At 39.9% G+C, this 27675-nt stretch overlaps 1 protein-coding gene across 1 annotated transcript; it reads left to right on the top strand.

Moving 5' to 3' along the window:
- Positions 1 to 1471: 1471 nt before the first annotated feature.
- On the top strand, positions 1472 to 27675 carry RND3 (Rho family GTPase 3). Its single transcript, XM_015823777.1, has 5 exons — positions 1472 to 1673; positions 2887 to 2974; positions 16961 to 17070; positions 22061 to 22195; positions 26643 to 27675. Exons 1-5 carry the CDS (start codon positions 1524 to 1526, stop codon positions 26892 to 26894), a joined length of 735 nt encoding a protein of 244 aa, XP_015679263.1. The 5' UTR covers positions 1472 to 1523; the 3' UTR covers positions 26895 to 27675.

The raw sequence follows: 27675 nt of genomic DNA, 5'->3' as shown, positions 1-27675 counted from the left end.
TGTGACCCTGGACATAAATATGAACCAGTTTGCCAAGTATCTGAATTTTGATTACATAACCATGGGGATGCTGCAACGGTCCTAAATGTGAAAAACAATCTTAAGTCACTTTTTTCAGTATCGGACTATTGTTGTAACTTCAAGTAGTCACTTAATGCATGGTTGTAAGTCAAGGACTATCTCTATTTTCATCCCTATGTGACTGCCTGTAAATAGACATGTACATTCAAGGCGAAGCTCCTTCCTCAGAGTCCACCTCAGTCTCTAAATCAGGGGTAGGCAACCTTGGCTCTTTTATGACTCGTGGACTTCAACTCCCAGAATTCCTGAGCCAGCTTGGCTGGCTCAGGAATTCTGGGAGTTGAAGTCCACGAGTCATAAAAGAGCCAAGGTTGCCTACCCCTGCTCTAAATTAACATTGAAAGAGGAAGAGCAAAAAACACACTCAGCATGGAAGACAATCACTCCTTGCTGACACTGCAACGTTTAAATGGCAATTCCAACCAGATTCCATATTTTTTTTTGTCAGAAAATACTTTCTGGAACTTCACTCCAGAGCGCAGGAAGCTGACCCCTCTTGAACGTACTTTGAGTTAATGCCACTGAAATCACTACCACTTTTTTTTGAAGGAAAGTACAGATGGTCCTCAACTTATAACAGTTCACTTAGTGACCGTCCAACGTTACGACGACACTGAAAAAAGTGACTTACGACCGTTTTTCACACTTACGACCGTTGCAGCATCCCCATGGTCACGCGATCAAAATTCAGATGTTTGGTAACGGATTCGTATTTAGGACCGTTGCAGTGTCCCGGTGTCAGGTGACCCCCTTTTGTGACCTTCTGACAAGCAACGGGGGAAGCCCTAATTCACTTAACAACCCTGTTCCTAAATTAACAAACCGAAGCGGTTCCCTTAACCACGGTGACAAGCAAGGTCGTAAAACGGGGCAAAACCCACTTAACAAATGACTCACTTAGCAACAGAAATTTTGGGCTCCATTGTGGTCGTAAATCGAGGACCACCTGCATCGAGCGAGGTCCTTTGTCAAATATCATCCGATCGCCGCTTTCTAGCGGGCCGAGCCGCTTTCTCCTTCCCGCGATCGCCGCGTTACTCCCGGTGGTTTCTCCCCTAGAGGGCGCGTCGGGGCCGATTGCCGTCGGGGCCTGGCCGGCTTATAGCAACCATAAAAGGGCAGGAGGCGGATCGCTGCTTTCTTTCCTTGAGCCTCGGATTGGAAGGCGGCAGGGCGTATAAATTCCGGCGGGGCGGAGTGAAACAAAGCAGTTTGCCTTAGGATCCGGCGCGGAGAGGTGGGAGCCGAGCTGCTTCATTCAAAGGATCGACGAGCGAGCCTTCGTTTGGCAGCGATCCGGGAGATTCCTTTTGAGCTTTTGGATCGTTCCCTTCCTCCCCCGCCCCCTTTCCTCGAAACTGGTAACTTGCGTGGTTTTTTTTTTTTTTTTTTTTTTAATCAGAGAGAGAGCGAGGGGAAATCAAAAGATTACGGACATCTCAATGAAGGAAAGAAGAGCGAGCCAGAAATTATCCAGCAAATCGATCATGGACCCTAATCAGAATGTGAAGTGCAAAATAGTGGTGGTGGGAGATACGCAGTGTGGAAAGACGGCGTTGCTCCACGTCTTCGCCAAGGACTGCTTTCCCGAGGTAAGTTTCCACCCGCCGGCCTCGGGGAATCTCTCGGAAGTTTTTGAAGCTTCGTCCCGGCTGCAGGCGAGACGGATTTCCCGGGGAACAAGTCTCTCGTGGCCCTCGGTTAATGCGGGATGCCAAAGAAATGCGACCTGATCCGGATTAGAAATTTAGAAATTAGCTTGTCCCGGACCCGGGTTTGGGGCTGGTAATGAGGGGGGGGGGCAAGAGAGAGAGAGAGAGACTGTGATCATCAGGATCTCAGCTCTCCAAGCCTTTCCGCTGAGAGACTTCAGTGTAGCTCTGGATCCCGATTGTGCTATCAGGATTAAAGCCGCTTCCTCGCTCGTGATTGATAGTGTCACCTAGCCACCCCGCTGGTGACATAAAGCCTGTCGCCTTGGCTGATATATTAGCCCGGGACTGGTTCATTGCCTTATAAATCACTAGTGAGGAAATGGACTGGATGCCCTCAACTCCTAGTTGCTGTCCTTTATCCCTCCGCTGTTTAGAAACCATGCTTGGGTTCTTCTCAGTAAAGCTTTGGTGAACTTATGTATAGCAATTGAGTTAAATGTAATAGATCCTTGTCTCCATGATTTAGTAAATTTAACTTGTTTAAGTGGGGAGTGGGTGAAACCCTAAGAATCTGTTTAAAAGCATACTTGTGCATGCAGATAAACTCCAGCAGGACTTTGTCAAGCTGCACTATGCACCGATTGTAAAAAATATTTTTGTGAGGGATGGGGAAGGAAAGAACAATCATGGGGGTGGGGGGCATCCAGACCTCTGCCCCCTTGATTGAGTACTGCAAAGGAGACAAGATTCCTCATCTGGGAGCAGAATCCATTTTAATTTGTCCTTCTCCAAGCTTGGTGCCCACGAAACGTTTGGAAGAATGACTCCCATTTGTCCCATCTACCCTGACCTTTGACCAAGCGTGAACAACCGAGAGGCTAGGTTGACTTTCAAGATCTGAGAAGGATAAACTTGGTGGGAGGAGGTGAACGGAGCCTGATGCCGCAATGTACCTACGTTCCAAAGCAATAAAGGAAAGTGGTATAGAAATAAAGGGATGACCCATGGCTGAGCGGTCCCAGGGAAAGATTTGTGTTCCCGTCTGAGTCTTTGAATCTTCGAGAAGGAGGAACCAAAAAAAATGTTAAAAGTGATGTGATGTTAACTTTCAAGCGACCGTAACACTGTGCTTCTCTCTTTTGTCGCCTAGAATTATGTGCCCACGGTGTTTGAGAACTACACCGCCAGTTTTGAAATAGACACACAGAGGATAGAGCTCAGTCTCTGGGACACTTCGGGTAAGAGCCTGGTTGTGTAGCAGGAATTCTCCTTCTGTTTCCATGCCATTCCAATGACTCATAGCTGCCTTGCATCCATAATTATAAGGCTTCACTCAAACCTCTGTTAACACCCTGTTGATGAAGTAATTACTTGCCATCTAGAAGGCTGCCTTTTTCAGAGGGCTATGTGTGTGTCTTGTGTGTCTGTGTCAGATTTTTGACAGAAAGTATTGTGTCCCCTCCTCCGTCCTTTCTTTGTTTTAACTGTAACACTTTCTGCAGTGTGGTTAATGCTTCCATCATGTTTACCTGATTTCCCCCCTTCCCTCTTATTTTTAATTCTCTCAAGGGTCTTAGGGTAATTAGCTGAACAGATGGGAGAAGGTTATACTGGCCTATTGTGAGCCATTCTTTTTAATATTTGCCTCCACTGCTGGGGGAAGCCGGCATGTGTTCTCCTTCTGGTAATATGTGATTATACAGCCGCAAGAAAATGAGTAAATACACATATGCCAGCGTAGATTGGGGGTGTGTACGTGTGGGTTTTTTTCCCCTGCCATTTCGGCACGCATTTCCCACATATTTTCTCCCCCCCAAATATTCTCCACCGCAAAATGTGTAGGAAGTCCTCCACTTAGTGGATAGGAGGTGATTTTTAGCTTGGGGGTGTAATCCTTGGAGGATTTGACAATACATCCAGCAGGGGGTGGAAAAGCTTTTGAAATGGAATTTGACAAAAAGCTGAAAGAAGTTTAAAAGCAAACTTGAGTTTTATGCCTGAGCATAGTTCAAAGTACAGTTAGGTAATTCTAGAAAAGGGGTTGTGACAAGGTAGGTAATTGAGGAATGGGTTGCAGAATTTCAGCAGCTGAATAAACTTTATACCTTCGAGTTGTTCAACCAGCAGCAAGAAAAGGGCTCTTTGTGCTGTAAAATTTGTCTTGGGATCTCTAGTAATTGGGATGTAGACTTGAAATTGTCATATTCAGGTCACCTCTGTATGTAAGGTTAACTGAGGAAAATAAATGGCAGGAGTTCCTCTCATCTGAGCCATTACTGTTGTGTATGTGATATAATTCGGTCACTTTTAGTTGCTGCTTAAAGTAGCCTTGTTTACTAAATCTAGGAACCGTTGTTTTGTAGCAAGACAAATCAACATAGCTTGAATTGACTAGCAATCATCCTGTGGCTTTCAAACAAGAATCATTCCCACACCTACATGGGGATATCAGAGCCTGAACCATGGGCCTCCTGAGTGATGGTCCTTCTCTTCCCCTGCCCTCCATCTTGCTAAATTACAACACTGGAAACCATTGCTGTTCTCCCCCCACCCCCCACCCCGCCTGCTGTGCACCAGATTGTCTCGCAATCTTCCAGATGAATTTTCTGCCCCATAAATCATCCTCTTGAGTCTTTTTTACCTTTCCCCTAGGCCAGTGATTTAGTGCTAGGTTTATAGATACTGTAATCTCAGCCCATGTTCTACTCTAAGGCAATAACATTGAGATGATGGGGGAAATTAAAGGGAAAATGTAACCTGGATCATTTCTGAGAGACTGAGACAATAGTTGTATAAAGAGAATAATCTGTGTTTTCTGGTGGCGATAGATAGATAGATAGATAGATAGATAGATAGATAGATAGATAGATAGATAGATAGATAGATAGATAGATAGATAGATAGATAGATAGATAGATAGATAGATAGATAGATAGATCCTTGCACAGTTCATTTTTTACAGATTTGGTATATACTGTATATATATTTATATTTATAACTTCTTTCAGACTTTCAGGCCAAATGTGTAAAGGGCTTTGCAATGAACTGTGCTAGGGGATGCTAGAAGCAATGTACACAGATACACTGATGCCCCTCAGGACTTTCATAAGGCCGAATTCTTTCTTTAAAAAGTGGCTGGATTTTGTCTTCTCAAGAACCACTAGAGTCCTAGAGTCTGTCGTGGCCTAATAAAACCAGTTCCGTTTAGCAATGAAATACATTCATTCAAGCACAGCATTCCAGAAAGAGCAAAACCAGGAAATGCTGGACTCTTTCAGTATTTTATTTATTAAATTTATATACAGGTAACATATTAGCAGGGTATCTTAGAGGGCTAAGGGCATAAGGAATTTTACTTCTCTCTCACCCTTTCTTCTGACTGATTTTATATATAAATCCAACAATGGAGATGAGAGCTATAAAATTCTTAACGCAGAACAAATGCAATCTTCCTGGTTCACTGTCATTTATGATGATTAAAAAAAAACACGTGCTACTGAAGAAGACAGGCAAAGAAGGGTACAGGATGATCAGAACAAATGGCAAGACAATCTGAACTCACTTGCCTGTATTGCCTTAAACCTGGGGTGTCTAAGACCACCCAGTGGGTTAGCATTCTTCCAAGGCAAAGAAACCCAAAGAGTTGTTGAAGAGGATGTCTGTTTTACAGCCTAACACAAAGTACAAAGCTCTTGCTGGTTTTAAAAAACACTTCTAAGTATGAGAGCAAACGTTGGTCTGCCGATTGCAGGAAACAGCCTTATGAAATCACATTGTGGCACAAAGAATTGTCTGATGGGGAAAGGATGTTAATAAAAGTCCCAAATGGCAAGTCTGCTTGTCTTGTACATTGGGCAACATTTCTGCAGCTCTTTTGAAGACACCACAATTAAGTTCTTTCTGCTTTAGCAATCTTCCCCATATATTACTACTGTTGGCATCATTGGAATGCAAGCTTCCAGATGTGGATGACAGCTGGGAGGCCCACAGCTCTGATTTTCTTTCTCTTTCCTCCTCCTCCCCCTACAGAGGAATGTGTGCTGCTTTTCTTGCTCCACTGTGATGGAACAAAATTAAAATCGCTACCCCATAGCAGGAGAATGAGCATAAAATGGAAAAGTGCAGAGAAGGAAAATTAACATAAAAATCTCAGAACTTATGCTTGTATTCAAAGCTGGAGGTCTCCTAAAGTATGGTGCGTGTTTAAGGTAGTCTGTAGAAACATTTTGTTTTTAAACTTAATGAGTAAGAATTAAATTTCATTAAACCCAATGGGCCTTATTCTAAATCTAAGCCAACCACTTTAGATTAGGATCTTACTGACATATGTTAGTTATTAGAGTTATAGTTATAGGCCTGATGCTCTATTAGCTGGAGGTGAAGAGAATTAACAATTAAAAAAAATATCTGGCATTTACTGGGCTAATTTTCCCAGCATTTTTATGTTGCTAAAGAAAATAGAACAATTTCTTCCTGGCATGAATCAAAGATAGCCTTCCATTTCCAACAGGATATGATGAAACAGACTTCAAAAACTTTCAGGAGATTGCCTTGATTCTTAATTATTATGTTTCTGTATGTTGATTTCTTTTGCTCATCTGTGTCCCATGATCTCTTCTACACTGCCCTCTGATATTTTTTAGGTGCTCAGTAAACTGGCTATAAACAAAAAGTAATCCTCATTTGTATTACTCACACTTGTGGATTACTGGGAAGAGAAACCTTAGTCTGATATTACCCTTCTCATCTTTGTTAAAGATTAACATATATTTTGCAAGCCTACTGTAGAGAAAGGACTTTTCTGTTTGCTAGACTTATTCTCATCTAGAGATTATAGGATTGCAGCATGTCTCTGAATCAAAATCTAGGCCTAGTGTGAACTGCATAAACTTTGCATTAAAGTCTGACTGCTCGAGTAGGACAAATATCAGAGTAGTAATAAATACTAGCAGTGGTCTAAAATAGTCAACCTATGATCTTCATAGTGGGAATCCAACTTTCATTGTCATCTTTATCATTGGCTGTGCTAGCTAGGAAACTGGCATTCAGCACCCACAGGGCTGCATTGTCAACCCTGTTAACCACATAGGGCAGGAGTGTCAAACTGCCAGCCCACAGCCGGACGCGTCACCAGGAAACCGTGCCCACCCCATTGCCGGCAATGGGGAAAAAGCTCCAAAACGTTGCGCAACGTCGTGACGTTGCGAGTTTGACATGTCTGACTTAGGGGAAATACTTCCTTGACTATGGATGATAATTGGGGCAAAAGGATGGCAAAACAGAATAAAAAGAACAAAAGGATATTTTCCCATTGGGAAATCCCAAAGTTGGTATAAGTTTACGTATGGAAAAAAATGTGATGTTCCATTATGTACTTTATTTAGAGTATACAACTAAATAAATTGCTAAAACAGTGAATTTTTATAGCTTCTTGTCTACCAGAGCTAGTCTATTGTATAATTGAACACAGTTCAAGAAAATGATGCCTCACTTTTAATGATACCACTTGGGTAGTGCTCATTCTTCAAATGTTGGTTGAGGCTCCCAAAATATTTCAACATGACTCTTAGTCTCTTGTGTTCTCATTAAACAAACGGGTCTACTTTCACTGTACATTTGGGATGAACATTCCTGAATGAGTAGTGTCCTCAGTTAACAGCAGTTAATTGCTGTTTGACCAAGTCTATCCATTTGGGGTTAAATTGTGTGCAAAGGTTTAGAAATCAACAAGGACAATAAATATCTGAATGTTTTATGCTTTAATCTATCCTTAGTCCTGCTGAGATTGCAAACACTCAAATGGCAACCAATAGAGTTATTTTAGAGCCATTTTCATAAAAGCCAAGAACTCATTTTTAAAATGTGAGAGAGTAAAGTCCAGCCTTCACAGTGTTTTTGTGTCATAAATCTAGTAAACAGATTTACTAGATCAGGCAGCAATGGCATTCTGACATGCTTAAAGCATGTATATTATGGGCAGACAGTCTAGCAACTCTCTCTTCCATCAAGGTGGAATCCAGCTTCTGATTATGTACTCCTGACTCAGACTGACCTCTTATGACAGGGGCGGGCAATCTTTTAGAGACCAAGTGTGATATATATGACAATTGTGGAGTGACCAAAAAATAGCACCTTATTCATGTGAGTGACCTTGATTTTTTGATGGGAATGCTATTAAACCATCTTCTGCCTCTTTTATATCTAAAGTTCTCATTTCCCAACTCAAAATTGTGCAGGATTGTGCTACCTTGCTCAGAGGAGACTCCCCCACAACTTGGGAGTTGCGTACAACCCTGAGATGGAAAGTTGCCAATCTTGACTTTTGATATGCTGTAAGATGAAAGCCAGTTTGGTGTAATGGTTAAGACATCAGGCTAGAAACCAGGAGACCTTGAGTTCTAGTCCCACCTGAGGCACAAAACCAGTTGGGTGACCTTGGGTCCATAAATCTTTTTCACAACCTTAGGAAGGTGATGAGGGCAAACCACTTCCAAAATCTTGCCAGAAAACTGGAAGCCTTTGCCCAGGCAGTTATGAGGAGTCAACATAATACAAAGGCACCAAAAAGGGGAAACAACTCTGTAAGTCATAACCTGTAAAATGTATTAAAATGCATTAACAATATTAATTTGTTACTCCACAGACAAAAGTACCCTCCCAAGGAGAGTGTTCTAATATTGTCTCATTAATCTAAATTGCACATGAAGTGTACCAGCCAGATTGGACAAATGACTCTCTTCCCTGTTGCAGTTACTAGAAAATAATTTGCAGTAAATTATTTATTCTTTTACAATCTTATTATACAGCTTGTTGCCACAGAAAATTTTAGCAGCTTTGTTTTGCTATATTTTATTAAGAACTCAAAGCACCTGAAAGGTGTTTCCAGTGAAAACTGTATGTGTGTTTACTTGTTTTTTTCCTCATCTTAAATATTATCTATCACATCTAGCAGATGTGTTTTATATTCTCTTATTCAAATTGTTTTCAGGCATTCAGGTTTCAGTTATATGGTAACCCAGTGCTAAATCATAGGGCATTGAAGGTGGCTAATATGTGAATTTTGATTAAGTTTAATTACAAGAAAAACATGATGGCATACCAAGAGACCTTGATGACTTTCAAATTAATTGATTTTGATATTAATCTATTAGGGTAATCCAAACATAGTTTTCCTAGATAGGTTGGACTTCATTTCCCATAAATCCTCAAAGAATGTTATCATAGATCAAAGTAATTTGTCTACTGAAGCATTCTGTGGCCTTTTGGAATGTTGGAGTGGCCTGCAAATATATAATTTCATGGGACATTTCATCTTCTTGATCAGTTTAGCAATTAGCCACTAGTTTCCCAGATAAAATATTAATCACTGTGGATTGTCACTCTTCCAAAATGTTATCACATCGTCTTGGAGAAAGGGCTTAATAAACTCAAACTGGGTAAAACTTCCTGCCTCCTGAAAAGAATATGATAAACACCATCTGATTCCTTTGCAATAATCAGGATTGTTATACATGGTAGAATTGATTTTAAAAGCCATCCATGATAACTTAATAGGGTTTAAGAAGGCTTTTCATGTATGACATCTGGGAGGTAAGCATTATAAACTGACAACCATTCAGCTTAGGAAACTGGTACTGGAGACAATGGGTCAGCCTTTCATTCCTAGATCAGTGGCAGATCCCTGATCCAAATAGTGATAAACAGTTATTACAAGTTATTGTTATACTTTCAGGTTCCACTTCTACAGCAGTGGCATTTTCTGCTGCTCTTATATTTTACATTTTGTGTTAAAAATTAGCCGTGATGGCGCAGTGGTTAGAATGCAGTATTGCAAGCTGACTGACTGCCCATTGCCAACAGTTCGATTCTGACTGGCTCAAGGTTGACTCAGCCTTTCATCTTTCCGAAGTCAGTAAAATGAGGACCCAGATTGTTGGGCAATATGCTGACTCTGTAAAACCGCTTAGAGAGGGCTGTAAAGCACTGTGAAGCTACATATAAATCTAAGTGCTCTTGCTATTGTGTTTATTAGACCAACTTTTCAATGGTCCTAAAATAATAGACAAGCTTTTGAAAGTTTATTAAAAATCTTAATCAGGCAGCAAGGGGAAACTCTCATCAGGCAGCAAGAAGGAAAACCTGGGAGAGAAATGGTTAGAATGAAGCTAGAGAACCTGCATTTAGCTATGTCAGGTTGACAAACGGGATCAAGATGTTAGCTATAGATCAGGTTTAGAGGAAGCCTAAAGTGTCCTTTCCTAATAACAAAGATACCAACATATGGAATGCGTGTGGTGATGTTGTGACACGAGATCTGCTCTCTCGCATTTGTGTTCCAACTTGGCATGCAAATACATAAAGAACAGAGTTTGTGCTGCGATAATACCAGGACACATTTCCTTATCTCCCTCCCCTTTCTGGATAACTTCACTATCCAAAATTGTTCAAGGAATAACTTTATTTATGACCAAAAAGATCCAAGTAGCAAAGTACAAATGCAATCTAAAATTTAGCAGTAGATAAAACAGTTTAATGGATAAAATAATTGATAAATATTACAGAATACATTGAAAGTTCTAGCTGGTTGATGTATTCACGAAGTCTTTGTTTTATAGCCATAGTTAAAATTTTGGCTATTGTCAAATATTCTTTCAAAAGCAACTGGGAAAAAATTGACTTTCACCCTTTCCCTCTTGGGAAACCTAGCCTTTACTTGGAACTGTCACCAAATGTACCAATTTTTAATAGGTAGAAAACGAATGGAATCTGGACAGTTATTATATGAATAAAACCATATCTAATGCTAGTTGTTTTTTAAACTTCCCTCACTTTTTCTACTTTGTTTTCCACTTCGTTTGATAATTTCTGAAACATTCCTGTGTTTATTTTATGGGTTGACTTCAAAAATTACTACTTTGTAAAGCAAAATGCTACTTCCTGAATAGCCAAGATGCAAGCTTTACTTTCTGGCTAATATTGAAGCCCTATTGCGTGCCATTCTCTATCAAAAACCCAGCATCTGGGAGAAAAAGTAATTCTTCTTCTTTTGCCTTGCCTTCATATAAGTAGGCATGACCCGGTTATATAACCAAATGCATTTCAGACCATGATTTGCTTAAAGCCTATTTATTTTAATACATAACAAAGTTTTGGCATGCGTTCTTGATCTCAACAAAACAGAATAATAAGAGACCAAACAAGATTTTAAAAAATACCTCCACCGTCTCCAGAGGCTCCTTATAATTGTAGTTTACCTTTCATACCCTCATGAAATTAGCTAGCTTTAGGCTGGAAGAAGAAAGTGGTCATGTCAAAATGTTGCTGAACTACAACTTCCACTGCTCCCGAAACACAGGGACAGTGGTGAGAAATGCTTATGGTTTTATGTTACCCTTGGTTTTGTTGTAATAAGTAGCCTACAGTTGTATGATATAGGTTGGATAGAGAATGATTTTTGACTAGAGCTACCCCCCCCCCGTCCCCAAATGGTTATTGAGACAAGCTAATGTGTTGGAGAGACAAGCTTGACATGGAATGTTAGCTTCACAACAGTAAACTATGACATGGAACACAATGTCAACACTAAACGCAGTTTCCTAATCTCTGTAAACTTCATTGATAGAATAAATTCTGAATCCAAATATTCATCGGATGTACAGTGATCTACTCAATCTGTGCCACTTCAGTGTTTTGGGCAGGGTTTCAGGGTTTTTTTTTTTAATCATCTTGGGGAAAGATTGAACAGAGTGCTATTGAGCTGTCTTGAAAAGAGACTTTTTAGATTTAGCACACATTCTCAAGATTCCTCAGCTCTGAGGATTTGGTTCTAAGTAAAAAGGTTGGGAGGATAAAGTGCCCTATTGAATTCCATCTTGATGCTTTTGTTCCTAAACTGCTGTCTTACTTGGGCAGAGATAAAGGATGGCTTTTGAAAGAAACCAGAAAATTTCTTGGGAAACATTCTGTAACTATATATTCTTGAAGGATGCATCATACAACAGCATTCTTCCCTCGTTCCCTCACATTTTTTTTCCCAGATAAGAATGCCAGATTGTTTTCCTCCTATCCTTGGATTCAGCAAATTTATAATTAAATAAGGTGACTCTGGCATATCAGTATATCATTCATATACATGTACATATATGGTGTGTAAATCTCCTGGGAGATGACTGAACAGTTAGGTATGTGTCTAAAGAATTGTTATTATATTTTGGGGGCGAGGCTCCTCATTCTTCTCTTATGCAAGCAATATCTCTGTCCAAACCCTTAGAAGTTAAGGGTTCATCATGCCTGGACTTGTCTCAAGAATCTTCAAATGAGAAGAGAAGGTGGCACCCATGCTAAGAGCTATACAATAGCTGTAGGTCGGAAATTAAAATATTATGCATTTCCCCGAAATTAGTCAAGGTTATATATGCACAGTGATAAGAGCATAATATCTGGCTGTCAGTGATTGCACTTGAGAGAACAGTGGTGTTGGAATAGCAGCTTAAAAATATGTGATCATTGTTACATTCTTTAGTTGACTGTAGGTGCGCCATAAAAGGATAACTTAAGAATTTGGCCAGCTAATTAATTGTTGCCAATCTGTGGCCTTGCCAGCAAAAATATATCTAATATTGAGTTTTAGATACGTTTCTTAAAGGCTGCCTATTCTTTTATCAGGAGAGGGCAGGTGGGACCAGTGACTTTGTCCTTTAAAGATATGCAAAGCAGATTGTGATGGCCAAATCCAACAGTTTGTGCCTTTTTCTTGAGAGAAAGGCCAGGTAGGAACAAAGAGTGATCATCTGACTTTTTGATTGTGGCTCAGGAAAGGTCAGCAGAAACCTCTCGCAACTACACTACCCAAAAAAAAATAGACAGGAGAGACCATTTGGAGGCTGAGCTCATCACAAGAAACCATGATTTGATATTGCGTCTGAATACACTATAAACATCTGTAGCACGTCAGTTGCAGGTACCTGATGATTAAGGGTCAGACAGATCAGAAGGGTCAGACAAGAACACTTTTGTCTTTAAAGTAGGGTCAATACAGTATTAACTTAATTGCAAAAGATTTCAGCTTTCATATCCCAGGGAAAAGAGTCTGGTGGCATATTATGGGAAAGAACTTGGCAAGGTGTCCTTGGTAAATTTGTGTTAAGCAAGGTTAGTTATGTTTGTTTAGATCAGGGGTGGGGAACTATGGCCCTTTTACGATCTGTGAACTTCAACTCCCAGAATTGCGATGCTGGCTCAGGAATTCTGGGAGTTGAAGTCCACAGATTATAAAAAGTCCGTAGTTCCCCACCCCTGGTTTAGATAGACAAATAATCTCACTTCATTTAAGACCATCTTTATCCTCCAAGAGTAATTCACTTTTGGGGGGTGAGGGCTATGTTTTAACTTTGAATGACATGCCACAGAATACGTCTCACTGTTTATATTTAAGCTCAGATGAATACATTGTTCCACAAATGTTTAATGGCTATTAAACATTTCTATCACATTAAGAATTGTAATGTGGTAGGCCTCTTTGGAGTTACTTTAGCGTAGGCTTTCTTCTCCAGATGTGAATTCTTTGGCCAGCTTGATCATTCCTGAGTATTCTGGGAATTGTGTACACATCTGGACAACATCCCGATTTGGGATAAGTCATTCTAGAAGTTACTTTAGCTTTGGGGAAAGTACACATTTTTCTCTCTAGCAACCCTATTGCAGTAGTAACTGTTCTGCCTATGAAGTGCTTGGCCGTGTTGCCAGGTTCATGCAGGAGTCAGTGAAGCAGCAGTGAGATACTCCAGGTTTATTGTTCCTGTGTAAAAAGTTAGCTCTGGTGTGGACACTATTAATACACAGAAGGCCATTTGAGATGTCCAACTTCATCTTTTTCTCGGTTCCTAATCCAAAACCTACCGAAATGATGAGAAAATTATGCCTGTCCTCATTGTATGTACTGTTTGAATGAGGGCTAATGGAACTGGGTCATGTGCAAAAAAAAAACAAACTAAGGAAATTCCTTCTTCCTCTAGAACTTTAAATAGCTTGTTGAGCATTTGATTCTTAGAATGGGAAAGGTGCCTTATATTAGCCTATGTCCAGGAGCAACCTTCTCCAATCTATACATAGGCCTGGAATTAAACGTGAAAGGAAGTTGTAGATCAGCTTTTCCTGGCCTGGGCTTTGCTCCATATGTTCCTGTTTCTTTCAAAAGCAGCATTCCTCAAATTCCTTCCTTCTGGTCCATCTGCCCTTTCCCCCCCCCTCCCCAGATGAGTTCCTTTTGCTGTTTACCTTAAACACCCTGAAACAGCAGAAGGTGTTTTATGGGGTGGGGTGGGGTGGGGGCATTTTGCAGAGTCCTCTCTATCCTGCTAAATTATAATTTTATACAACCCCTAGCTCGTCTGTAGCATGCTGCAGATTTAAAATATGACTAGTTCCCCAAAGCCAAATGCGATCTGATCACCAAATGTTTGCGTGTCATCTTCCAGCAAACAGTATGCAGCTAACTCTTATCCAGTGCATTGATAGAGAATGTCTGCCAAGAGAAGACCCCTTGGTAGTCAGCATGGCACCATCCCTGCTAAGATTTGGCTGGCTCTCAAGAGCCCTAGGGTGTGCTATACAAAAAAAGGATCAGAAAAAACAAGGATCCTCTTTTTGACCATCAGGAAATAAAATCTACCCCAGCGAGGACTGAGCATATGCCGTAGTCACCATGTCATTTTTAAAAAAAGAAAAGAAAAGAAAAAGGTCTAAAAGAGGTATGGGATAGATTATTCTACTGGTTGATTGAGTTTCTTCAAAATGATTTTTTTTTTCCTGCCCTGTTTTGTGGCACGTCAATGATAAGCAGGAGTAAATGTGTTTTTAAGGATGCAGACTAATTCTTCAGATTCCTGGGAGAGAGACCAGTCAACCATTTAAAAATACTTAAGCCATTGACTTCTTCAAGAAACAGCCTGTTCTAGCAGGCCTTTTTAGTTTCATGGGAACTGCTTGCAAAGACAGTGTGGCTGGAGGCGATGTGGAATTCTGCATTCCAGAAGACCAATTCCCTCTAATGACCTATCATAGATTTGAGCAGGTCATTAAACGGAGGGTGCTCCAAAGGTTTCTTTTACTGATATATGATGGAAGTGACACTACAGATAGGATGGAGAAAATTAATAGTTACATGTAAAGGCAGGCCAGACTTATGGCGGCTGTGGCTAGATAACTGCTTAGGGTAGGGACTTAGTTATACCCTTGCTGCATATCTGGTGACCCGCAAAGCTGTGGGTAGCCTGATAATTCTATCAGTGTTATCATAATGACTGTATAGAGTCAAATATACAGAGAGAAGCAACCTGGAATTAAGGAGAAACTTCCTAACAGTGAGGACAATTAATCAGTGGAACAGTTTTGCCTTCAGAAGTTGTAGGTGCTTCATCACTGGGTTTAAAAAAAAAAAAAAAAGATTAGACAACCACCTATCTGAAATAGGTACAGGGTCTCCTGCTTGAGCAGGGGGTTGGACTAGAAGACCTCCAAGGACCCTTCCAGCTGTTTGCCGATTGACTAACGACCGAGCTTCAGCAGAAAAGTCCTATTGTCTTTGTGACCTCATTGTGGCCAAATACATAGTTTCTTGTTGCCCACTCTGTAGAGATGGGATGCTAAGCTAAGTGAATGATGGCTTTGATTGTAGAGAGTTTTTCTCTTTTTTGTAGATGTTGTTTCTGGCTAGATGATAGGCAGGGAACATAAATGAGAGGTTTATTGAGTTTCTGGTGGTTGCATTATCGGGTCACAAGTTGTGACAAGCTAAAGGTGTAAGTGCATAGAGCTTTACAATTAAAATTCTTTGCTTAATGATGGTAACTGGTAACTTAAGCAAGGCAGTTGTAAAGTGCAGCGTCACATGTCGGCACCAACTTGTGATGACCGTTGTGGCAGTCCTAGTTGAGTCCCATGTGGTTGCAGCCTCTCGTGGTCAGGTGATTGCCATTTGTGATCTCCTACCAGCTTCCCTATTGATTTTGTTGGAAGCTGGCAATGAAGGTTGCCAATGGCAATCACATGACTGCAGGCTGCTGCAGCGGGACCAATCATAAGTCCCCATCGTTCAGGGCTGTTGAACGGTCACTGACTGAATGGTCATTCAACACTCTTCTTTGTAGCAGCAAAGCTCTGCAGAGTTATAGTAGTTGGATATATAATAGGGAGATAATGCTTGGGAAGGATCAGCAGCTTTATGGGAATAGGCTAAAGCAGGGATAGGCAACCTTGGCTCTTTTATGACTCGTGGACTTCTACTCCCAGAATTCCTGAGCCAGCATGGCTGGCTCAGGAATTCTGGGAGTTGAAGTCCACGAGTCATAAAAGAGCCAAGGTTGCCTACCCCTGGGCTAAAGCATATATATATTTTCCCATTTTGGAACTGGCCATCTTGGGTATTGCAAAAGCAATGCTGAGAGAGTATATTTCTCTAGGGTTCGGGCTTGAAGTGAACCTAATATAGTGTTTAGATCTAGAATTCAATCAAGTTCTGAAAAACGCTGAGGTAACAATAGCTGAACATTAGTCATGCAACAGAAACTTAGAGGTGTGCGTCATTTGACTACAGCTGTAGACCTTTTAAAAGAAGGCAGACAGCTCCTGGGCTCTCTGGGCATAAATGCAAAGAGATTTTAGTAAGCTTAATCATGTTTTAATTCTCTGGGGAGACGGGAACAATTTCAAATTGTTATTTCCCGTCCAAACTGTATGTGAGAGCTGTTTCTGGGCAGCAATGTTGCACATCCTTCATTTATGGCTTGCCCATAAGACTTACCCATATGGGATGAAGAGGATCTGCATGCCCATTGGTTACCCTATGTGGTTATGCCTTCTCTATTAGTAAATGTAAAACATGTTCAAAATATGGTGACCATTTCATCTGAAGCTAGTCTAAATGGTATGACATTTAATTGAGAATATGAGGTTGTGCTAATTCTGATGGATAATAGAAACTTCAAGGTGAGGATCAGGAAGTCATGGTACATGTGACACAGAGTTCTCTAATCTAGTATTCTCCAGATTGGATCGGGTTGCACTTGTTAGCACTGTCATCAGAGCTGAAGTCTAGTGCATTTGGGGAGCACACGATTAGAAATGATTGTCATGTGCCACGATTAAAACTCTTGGGGCACATAATTTTGTGATACCTATGTGTTTTTTTTCCTATTGTATAACCCTAATTTAATTTATTCTTGCAGGGTCTCCTTATTATGATAATGTCCGCCCACTTTCCTATCCAGATTCTGATGCCGTCTTAATTTGCTTTGACATTAGCCGTCCAGAAACTCTTGACAGTGTATTGAAAAAGGTAGGTGTTTTAGAAATGTGCATAACTATGAAATGCTACTGTTTTCATTTTTATATATTTAAATACGTACTCTAGGCTGATGATTGCAACAAAAAAAAGAATAGTTCATCATTTTCCCAAGCATATTTAGCTCTTGATGATAAGCATTGGGCATCCACTTTTGTTTCTCTACTTGGGGTTTGAGTGCAAACATTTAGCTTAATGCTGAGAGGGATCAAGAATGTATCTCTTAGTCTATATGTTGGCCAGGAATTGTAGCTCAGTAAAAGAACATACAATCTGAATCTTGGAAAACTATATTGTCAGTCTAGGAATCATAGCTCAGTAGAAGAACATATAATCTGAATCTTGGAAAACTAGATTGTCAGTCTAGGAATCATAGCTCAGTAGAAGAACATATAATCTGAATCTTGGAAAAATAGATTGTCAATCTAGGAATCATAGCTCAGTAGAAGAACATATAATCTGAATCTTGGAAAACTAGATTGTCAATCTAGGAATCATAGCTCAGTAGAAGAACATATAATCTGAATCTTGGAAAACTAGATTGTCAAAATCCCAGCATCCTCACCATTGGCCAAGATGACAGGAACTGCAATAGACTACAGCTGAAGAAAACAGGTTCCCCATTGGTTCAAATTTAGTGTAAGGCAATGTTATTATTAAACTATTTATTGACAACAAAAAGAGCCATTGCCCTCAAAAGGAGGAGAACACTGAAATTAATATCTGATTATTAGTCAAATTACAAACCATGTCTTTTTTTAATTGACTAATATGATGAATTTCTTACAGCTGCTTACTTCTTAAAGGCATGAAGCATTGCTTCTTCAACTTTCCCTCTTGAATATAACATTTGTTTTTAATTCTTTTTATATTTTATGATGTATGCCACCCAGAGTCATTGATTCAAATGGGGGGGGGGGGTTTGTACAGAAATCAAATAAATAACCCATAAATTAAGTACTCAGAAGCTGAAATAATTTGGTTGACTCAAAGAAGGTGTTCCGCTTAGGCTGCAAATTAATCACTGTTAGATTTGGGTAGAATTTTATCTTTATTCATTGCAATATGATCTGACGTCTTTTTCATCTCATACATTATGAATAATTGACTATTCTCTCATTCATAATTTTCTATATTTTGATGTCTAATCCTAACACTGTATTAAAATTTCATAAAATGTTAGGAACAACTGGAGATATATCAATAAATAAAACATACTGAGGAATATCTGCTTTTAGCGATTGCTTGAAATGCTTGAAGATTAATGAAGAAATGACATGTAAAGCAGCCAGAAATGTAATTGAAAGGGACTAAAATTAGAAGGATCCATCTTTATTTCTTTGAATTACGGAGGGACCAGAAACATTATTTGAAGAACTAGTCTTAAAAAAAAAATGGAACATTCTCCTCTCCTGGGATACTTATAAGGAGAAGGAGGATATCTAATCAAGCATTTGTAAAACTGCATGAAGGCGGGATCTCAAGCCAATGAGATACATGAAACATTATTTTCTAGTTTTCTGGGATGCCTTTGCACAAGGATACTGTTCCCCTGTATTTTTTTAATGCAACAGGATAATGGTTAAGAACCCGTGTCCTTCCAGATGATATGTCTGTGGAGATTCTCAGTCATCCAGGTCATGGTTGCATCAAAGGTGCTTTTTGGGGAAGCTAAAATTCAGTATCACCTGGAAGTCTCAAAGGTGCTTTTTTTTCTTTTCTTTAAAAGACAACTGGATTGTTTTTTTCCTTGAGGAACAAAAAAGAAAATGTTTTGCTTTTCGTCCAAGAAGCTTCCTCAGTTCCATCCCCCCGCCATCAGAACTGATGAAGTTTCTTGGCTGAGTTAAAACATTTTCTTTTTCCTCAAGGAAAAAAACCAGTTCTGTTGCCTTTTAAAGAAAAAAGCACCTTTGAGACTTCCAGAAGACACTGAATTTCAGCTTCCCAAAACACTAGAAGCAAGCTAGAATCTGCCATTTAACATAAATGATGAAGGCCTTGTTAGAATCCTTTTCTTCCCCTTTTGCCCTGAGGAACAGAGTGGGGAGATTAATATTTCTCCCTTCTAATAGAATTTTTTTTAAAGTAGGGCCCTTTCATATTTACTTCCAATTACAGAGGTGAATGATGTTAAAATAAGAAAAGTTCAGGTTGCAAAGTGACATTCTGACCTACAGAGAAACCTTGACAAATTTCTGTATCTTGGCTCCTGTTTTTACCTTCAGCCTCTCTAGATCCCAAATAAGCCTCTAACTCCAACCTGCAGCGTAAAGGTTTCATCTTACAATTTAAACACATGGCTATTTATATCCACCTTCGCATTAGTATTGCTGCGGTGGTTCACCTGTTAATCCTCCAAATATTGCTGAACCAAGCAGTATGGGTGAGGAATGCCAGTTTGACAACATCCAAGTTTCTGTTCCTTGTTTTATTATATAGGAAGTAGATTTTTCATTACTTTCCAGACAAAAATATTTAGAGAAATGTTAGTGCTAATCGTGATACTCCTATAAGTTAGGACCAATCAATTGAAGATAACTTTACTCGGAATGTAATCAAGCAAATTCAGTCTATTATGTTCAGTAGATCTTACAGATAAATAGTCCCCTGGACTGCAAGGCGTTCAAACCTGTCAGTCCTAGAGGAGATCAACCCTGACTGCTCCTTAGAAGGCCAGATACTGAAGTTGAAACTCAAGTACTTTGGCCACCTAATGAGAAGGAAGGACTCACTGGAGAAGAGACTAATGCTGGGAAAGATTGAGGGCAATAGAAGAAGGGGACGACAGAGAATGAGGTGGCTGGATGGAGTCACTGAAGCAGTAGGCGTGAGCTTAAATGGACTCCAGAAGATGGTAGAGGACAGGAAGACCTGGAGGAACGTTGTCCATGGGGTCGCGATGGGTCAGACACGACTTCGCAACTAACAACAACACAGATAAATAGATGGGAATCCCAGGAACTAAGGGCTTTGAACAAGCAATATATTCATGTATATTAGATATGCTCTAGTTTTAAGCAAACTTTCTGCCATAAGGAGAAGTAGGGGAAAGCACCTGTGATCTTCTACATATATTAAAAGAACAACTGCCCAGGCCTTGTATATCATTCAGTTACCGTGTTTTCTGTGGTTAATTGTGACTAAATTGGATTGCATTCTTTTTTTCTTTCACTGCATTGCTGATACCCATTTTGTAACCTAGCCCGTTTCTAGAACTGCTGCTGATTTAACACATTCCACCTTTCTGCAGTGGGAAGGAAATATACACCTAGGTGCTTGCTGCTAAGCTGCTTTATATTAAAAAGCAAGCCAGTTTTCACACTGTACGGACTGGCATTTTGTGTGTGCGCATGACACAGGTTGAGGCCACAGTTTAATCTTAATGATTACAGTACACGAAATTTAGGGAGCAGTTGAAACTTGTTCTCTCAGAAACTCCCATGATTAGATCTGTGCTGGCAGTTGATGTGATGACTCAAATGCAGGGCAGCTGGGCCACTATCTGTAGGGGATGCTGAGGCTCATCTTGCCAGCCTTTCTTCCTCAGCCCTCTGGAGTTGGATGGGTTTAAAATTAGCAGCACTACAGAAATTTTAAGACTTGTCCTGACAGGCCAAAACCTCCCATTCTCCATAAGATGGCTTCCGATCTTTGGTGAACCACAAGAGACAACTCTGCATAGAAACACAGTAGTGGTGATAGTCGTATATATGTAAAGATATATAGATATACAGTAGCTGTAAATAGCATAGACCAGGGGTCTTCAAACTTGGCCAGTTTATGACTTGTGGCCTTCAACTCCCAGAATTCCTCAGCCAGCAAGGCTGGCTGAGGAATTCTGGGAGTTGAAATCCACAAGTCATAAAAGAGCCAAGCTTGAAGACCCTTGGCATACACACACATCTTTCTACTATGTTGGATGTGGAGTCCTTGGTGATCTCTGAGCTTGGTTGTTTGCATGTAGACATTTTATAACCCAACTAGATAACATTATCAGTTCTAGTGGGTGTGGTATTTGCTCCCTGTTTATATACAATAGTACCAAGGTAGCACTGTAGATTTTTAGATAGAGTGAAACAGTTTCTAGACCTATAAGATCTATTTGCTTCAGAGCCATCTGTTGCTGTTATTTGGCATTGGACATGGTTGGGAGATTTTACACTGGGGAAAAAAAGGAGGGAAAGGAGGAAAAGGATGATAAGAGAAAGATATTAGGGTCAACATCTGTGGCCAGAGGTTAAAAAAAAATGTTGAAATTAAGATCTTGGCAAAGCAGTAGTATACTATTGTAAACCACCCAGAGTCAGTCAAGATAATGAGATGGATGGCGTATTAATTGAATACAAAAATAAAAGAAAGCTCCAGCCTTTTTACATATATTTATCAAAGGGACAAGACTTTGTTCACCATGCTGTGATTACTCTTGATTTATTTATTTTTTAACTCTGTCCACTCCTGTGGATGCTGGAGCTACTTATGGTCCATGGATTGTACTAATCCTGCACTCTTTAATGAATGTAGTTGAGAACCTTGGACTGTGGGGAAAAAAGCTATTGAAATCTAATCCATGCGTACTTAAGGATTCATGCAAATTTGACTGGAAGAAAAGGACTTAAATGCTAGGCATCTGCAAATGCAGATGATGTAAATGATGCAAAAATTATTGAATGTCCATCCTGACACCACAAGGCAGACATTTACGATTTGAGTCCAGAATAGAGCAGAACCTTACAATCCTATGCGTGTTTACTCAGAAAAAATTTTTTATTACCTGTGACTGATTTTACTCACAGATAAGGGTGTGTATAGGATTACAATCCAACACTATTTAATACTTTAATTGGATGCTTTACTGTTACATAGCACTTCAAGTATACAGCTAATCATGATAGGGATTAACACTTTAAACTTCTCAGTGAAGCAAGATGCTCTACTTTGTTCTTATGGCGTTGGTAAGATCAAGAATATCTTATTTTTACAGTGGAAAGGAGAAATTCAAGAATTTTGCCCCAACACCAAAATGCTTTTGGTTGGCTGCAAGTCTGATCTGCGCACAGATGTTAGTACGCTTGTAGAGTTGTCCAATCACAGACAGACACCAGTGTCATATGATCAGGTAAGTTCTGAAGATTCCATATTTTGCTTGTTACTTGGGCAAACTTTTCTACTGATGCTTCCCATCACTATTTGTAGTACAGTGTAGCAAAAGACAGACATATACGCTACACTGATTTTAACCATTCATAATTGCTACGGCCACTGAGAACTTGTGTTGAATTTCTTGAAACCAGAGAATATGAATTATTGACTTGTGGTGCTTGTAGAGTCATTGCTTACTCGCAGAGCTCACCCTGCATTAAGAGAGCCCACGTTCAATTTGTAGTGTGTCCAGATAGGGCTATAGAAATCTGAACTATTAGTGCAATAGTGGTCAGTCTTTTTCATTTGGGCGCCTGCACATTTTCTTTGGGTTCTGTCTGGGGCAACAGACATGCATATGGACCCCTGTTTCCTTTAAAGACTTCCCCTAAACACAAATGAAAGTCTACAATTTTGGTTCCATTCATTCTGGTGGGGGTTGCAAATAAAGTCCTGGAGGAGAGTAAATTTGAGCGGCAGGTTCCCCAACCGTTCCTAATGAAATGTTGCCCAGTAAGTTAGCAAAATGGACTAATGGATTGACTCAGGGAAGGTAGTTCTATGGCACAGGCTCCACATTGGACCGGAAATCATGATACAGAAAGTGGATATTTTGTAGGAAGGTTTTTCTTGAACAATGCCAGTATTGCTACAGAGATTGTGAAGCTCAAAAAAATAAAAATAAAAGGAATGGTCTATGCATGAATGATTGCATGTTGCTATGACAACACTCATTAGCGTGTTAGGTAAAACCTAGTCATGGTGGTTTATATGAACCTACCCATTGCAGCTTATTCCATAAGTTGAGTTTAAAGCAAGCTGTGGCTTCTGCAGTATATAAAGAAAGCACAATAGCAGAAATGTGTTTACACGTATCCTACCAGAATCCAATTGCTCAACAACTTCTGAGGACTTCGTGCAAGAGCTTTTGTGTGAACAGAATCCTCTTCAAAAGGAAATGGGTTTTTTTTTTCCCCTTGACAACTCAGAGTATAATCTGCAGAATATGTTATCAACAACTGCAGGCTTTGTGTCCCCCTTCTTCTTTTCTATGTTGCTTGAGCTAGATTGCTAAACCGGGCACGAGTCCCATTTGGCTTCAAAATGTTCTCCTCCCTTTTGTGGAAAGAGTGAACTGAATGTGTATTTCCTTTTGTCACGATAAGCAATGAGGCAGAAACTGGCTGTTTTTCTTTAAAGAAGCAAAAAAAGTAGGGAGTCTGTCTAACAAATGTCTCAAGCTGAGAATTACCATCCTTCTCCCCCATGGCAGAGGACTTTTTTATATTATTATAAAGCTGCATCATCCTAAAACTGATGTAACACAAACGTCAAATAATCCACTTCCAGAACATTTCCCGAGGCGAATGGATTCAAACTGCATTGAAAACACTAATTATACTTTTAAGAAAAATTTGATTTCAGCTGGCATACAACTGGTTTACAATATGTGGACTTCTGTTTGTTGTTGAACACCAAATCACATCAACCCTAGCCAAATGGTTGATGGTGATGATGTTAGGAGCTGCAGTCCAGCTATGTCTGGAAAACAACATAGTTCCCTTCCAGTCTTGAGGTTTCTTCAAATCCTACAGCTTCAGGATATTTGTCAACCTTTTTAGGTCGTCTACCACATCTGATGAGATCTTGGCAATATTGTTACAAGGCCTTGTTAGACAGTGCTGAATGTTCACAAAACTTCACATGAAATTTTGGCCTCCACCCCCCCTCCCCCAATGATTACATCTCAAAGGTGATATTTAGAGATATCTGCTAAAAGCAGAGAAGCAAAACAGTGACAGAGCTTATGTCATGAGTCCTCCCTATTTTTTTAAAACAAGTTACAGTTGAAACCAGTTTTGTCTTGAAGAGACAGGAATTAGTTCAATTTGAATTGTCAAGAAAATAATCAGGATTTTTTTTTTTACACAATGTTTGCTTTCTAAATTTTATCAAGCTGCGATTTGAGTCTTATGAACAAATTTATTCCTATACAGCAGGGGTGTCAAACTGCTGGCCCGCGGGCCAGTTGCATCATACTGAGACCGCGCTTACCCCAGCTCCGGCAATGCAAAAAAAGTTGCAATACGTCGCAACACGTCACGTGACGCGGCGAGTTTGACACCCTTGCTATACAGAATCTATAGGAACAAATAGGAGTAAATACCTACAGTTTTCAACCTAGATGAATACTGTGATAAAATGGGGGAAAGAGTCTTTTTTTGGTTCATGGGGTGGGGTGATCTTGATAATAGTTTCAAACTAGAATCATATGGCCTTAAATCGGGGCTTTATGGTGTATAGCATGACCACAATCTTATGCCTTTGAGGACTACATTTTTGTGGGCACCAAATTGTAGCTTTGTAAAATAACATATGAAACAAATACATCTCTGTGGCTTCCCATTAGTGCTGGTGAATTTAACTTTCTCACTGCAGATTGATTGTCATGGATAATCCAAAAGCTATCTGGTTGCCCCTTCAGTTGTAATGAGACAAGCCATTTAATTATCTTGATTTATTTTTCTCCCAAAACATTTGAGTTTGCACAAAATTATCCAGCTTTGCTCCAAAAGTCAACTCAAAGTTCCAGCTCTTATTAGCTAAGCAACCAACAACCTTTGGTTTCTGAATGCCTTCCAGATCATTTCCATTAGGCATGAAGTTCTCCAGTCAGTGACAAAGTACAGGAGACATTTCCTAACATCAGTAGCGAGACTCGTATTTGTACAACCAGAATATGCAAACTGTTCTAAGTTCTAGTTGAACAACATTTTTCCCCTGTCCCAGGCTGAGCAAATAAGCATTAGTACCCCAGCAGGAAAGTCAAATATTTGTTTTTCTTCCAGTTTTACGTGGCCTGTATCCCTTCCGGATGCTTTAAGGCACTAAATGGCTCAGAGGAATAAAATTATAAATCTGATTGATAGACAACATATATCTTGTTTATTAATTGTTGGCTTAGTGAAAGTTGAGGGCTTCTAGAAAACACTGTTCTTTGCCTACATAGTATAACAGTAGACTTTTCTATGTTGAAGCATATATGGGTGATTTTAGAGTCAAATTACAGGTTTTAGCAGTCTTGACTAGCAGTGAAAAAAAAGATGCCATCTGCTGTCAAGAATCTTATTTCAAGGAGCTCTACCCTATTCCTTTAAGAGAACAGAGAAAGTGGATTAACTTCACCACATTTGAGTGGCTTGCTTCATCTTATGAAGCCAGTTGGGTTTTTTAAGTCAACAACTATAGGTCATAATCTAAACTAGCTGAACTATTCAACCTTGTATTTAGAGGGAAAGATAGCAGACAGCCCAAACCCCAAAGACTACATTGGTTGCCCCATAAAGAGCAGTCTGTACCACAGCAGTTAAAGCAATTTGCTCAACTTGGGAAGAAAAATGTGTCTTTGTCTGCTATGTTGGATCCGTATATGAACCCATCATATAAAATTGTGCTAGGAATCTTTAGATCTTTTCCCCCTTGCTGTTACTTGTTACCGTTCGTATCTCATCCATTTCATAAGGTCTGCTGATGAGAGCACACACAGACACTTCACTGTAGGATTGCTGATAGGAACATGAAATGTTCAGACCATTGAGCCAAAATTTAGGATCTGATGATTGTTGCCTATCTCTGACTCTGTTACTTCTCCATGAGTGTTGTTCGTCCATCGATTTCGATGAAGACCTTGACATCTTATGGATTATGGGCCATCAGCGGTGTGTCCGTAGATGGCTGATGAGACCAATGTTAGCATGGAATGTTCTGCCACATACTGAACAGAGAAATGTGGACACTATTGCTTCAGTATTTGCAGCTCTGGCTTTACGGAGTGCTCGCTTCTCTTGTGCCAAGATTGTCCTTCTGTGTTCATATGTCTGGCAACCCTGGTAAACCAGGGTACGCCATGTCGGTCGATCATGCGCCAAAAATTCCCAAGAGAGGGTGTCGATATCCAGGGACTTGAGAGATGCTTTCAGCGTGTCTTTGTACCGCTTCTTTTGTCCCCCATGCGATCGCTTTCCTTGAGTACTCTCTTGAAATAGGTGTGGTTCAGTAAGAGCTGTTTAAAACAATGGGACTATTGTTAGGCTATCAAACTACTTAAAAATTCCACTATCTAAATTGCTGTCAAAGATCTTTTAAGGCCGTAATGTGGACAATAAGACCTAGGATCAGCCTTTATTGGTTGAGTGTCCTCCAAATTCATCAAGGTTAAAATTCCTAGAATTGGCTGTGCTGGTTGGGATTCTGGGAATTGTAGTCCTAACACATCTGAATTATATCCAGGTGTAGAAGTCTGTTTTTATGTGCCTAATTGTTCTATATAAAAGCAGTATCCAAAAGCAAATATGAATTTGTTTAGATTTGAACTGATTTTTACTGAGGGCTAATATCTGCCTCTCTTTTGTCTTTCTTCCTAGGGTGCAAACATGGCCAAACAGATTGGAGCAGCCACTTATATTGAATGCTCAGCCTTGCAGTCTGAAAACAGCGTACGAGACATTTTTCATGTGGCGACCCTAGCCTGTGTGAACAAAACTAATAAAAATGTTAAGCGGAACAAGTCGCAGAGGGCAACAAAACGAATTTCACACATGCCAGGCCGGCCAGAACTCACCACAGTCACCACAGATCTGCGGAAGGACAAAGCAAAGAGCTGTACAGTGATGTGAAGACTCAAGTTTCTCACTCAAGATGGCCAAGGACCATGTGTTTGGGGGGATAGATGACAACTCAACAAGAAGTGCCCAGTGAAAATGGCCTATTGTGTGGGCATGCCAATGCTTAAAGGCCACAGTTTCCCCTTAGTAGGCAAGAACTGTACTTGAGGGGTCAGTATGTAGGGAATCAGTGGGAAAAGATGGATCCTGAAGGGTTGTTGAAGCTACTTGGATGAAATACCAAATATGAGCGAAACTATTTGAATGTGCTAACATGGCTAAAGGATTAAGTAGCATCCAAGAAAATGATGTTCTGGAGGAAGCTTTTTTCAGTCTATTTTGAATACCAACTTTGAGTCTGATTACGTTCTAAACGATACTCTCAGATCTAAAGTCAAGATTTTCCTACTCCTTTCATTGTGAATTTTGGCCTTGTGATGCAGTTTTAGTTTTTTCCCAAAGAATATATCTTTGCCTTTTAGTTGAACCTTAAAAATAGGAAGAGTTATTCTGGAGGACAATGCTCTTAGACTTTAAAAATATATGTTGTGTGAGAGGATTAGAGTGAAGGGAGAAGTTAAATACTTTTTTTCAGATTGTTCAGAAGCTATTATTGTGAAAACACGGATGGATAAGGAAGAGGGTTTTAAGAATCTCTTTTTCAGAGCAGATCTTGGATACGACATCTTTCCCTTCATGTTGACCATCATTTTGGATAATGGGCTGAAAATTAAGTTGGATTTCAGTGGCTTCTTCAGGAATTGTATACAACAAGAATGGCATAGACGGAAAA

The sequence above is a fragment of the Protobothrops mucrosquamatus genome, unplaced genomic scaffold (genome assembly GCF_001527695.2).
Source record: "Protobothrops mucrosquamatus isolate PMUCROS unplaced genomic scaffold, P.Mucros_1.0 scaffold1983, whole genome shotgun sequence".
In the NCBI taxonomy this organism is placed as follows: Eukaryota; Metazoa; Chordata; class Lepidosauria; order Squamata; family Viperidae; genus Protobothrops; species Protobothrops mucrosquamatus.
Note: the sequence above shows the minus strand (reverse complement) of the source record. Positions and strands in the feature narration are given on the sequence as shown.

Bases quoted from the DNA above. Each gene is read 5' to 3' on its own strand.
- RND3 (XM_015823777.1), top strand. From the start codon at position 1,524: ATGAAGGAAAGAAGAGCGAGCCAGAAATTATCCAGCAAATCGATCATG. The intron at 2,975-16,960 runs GTAAGAGCCTGG...TTATTCTTGCAG, and splicing joins CAGTCTCTGGGACACTTCGG to GGTCTCCTTATTATGATAAT. The intron at 17,071-22,060 runs GTAGGTGTTTTA...TTATTTTTACAG, and splicing joins TTGACAGTGTATTGAAAAAG to TGGAAAGGAGAAATTCAAGA.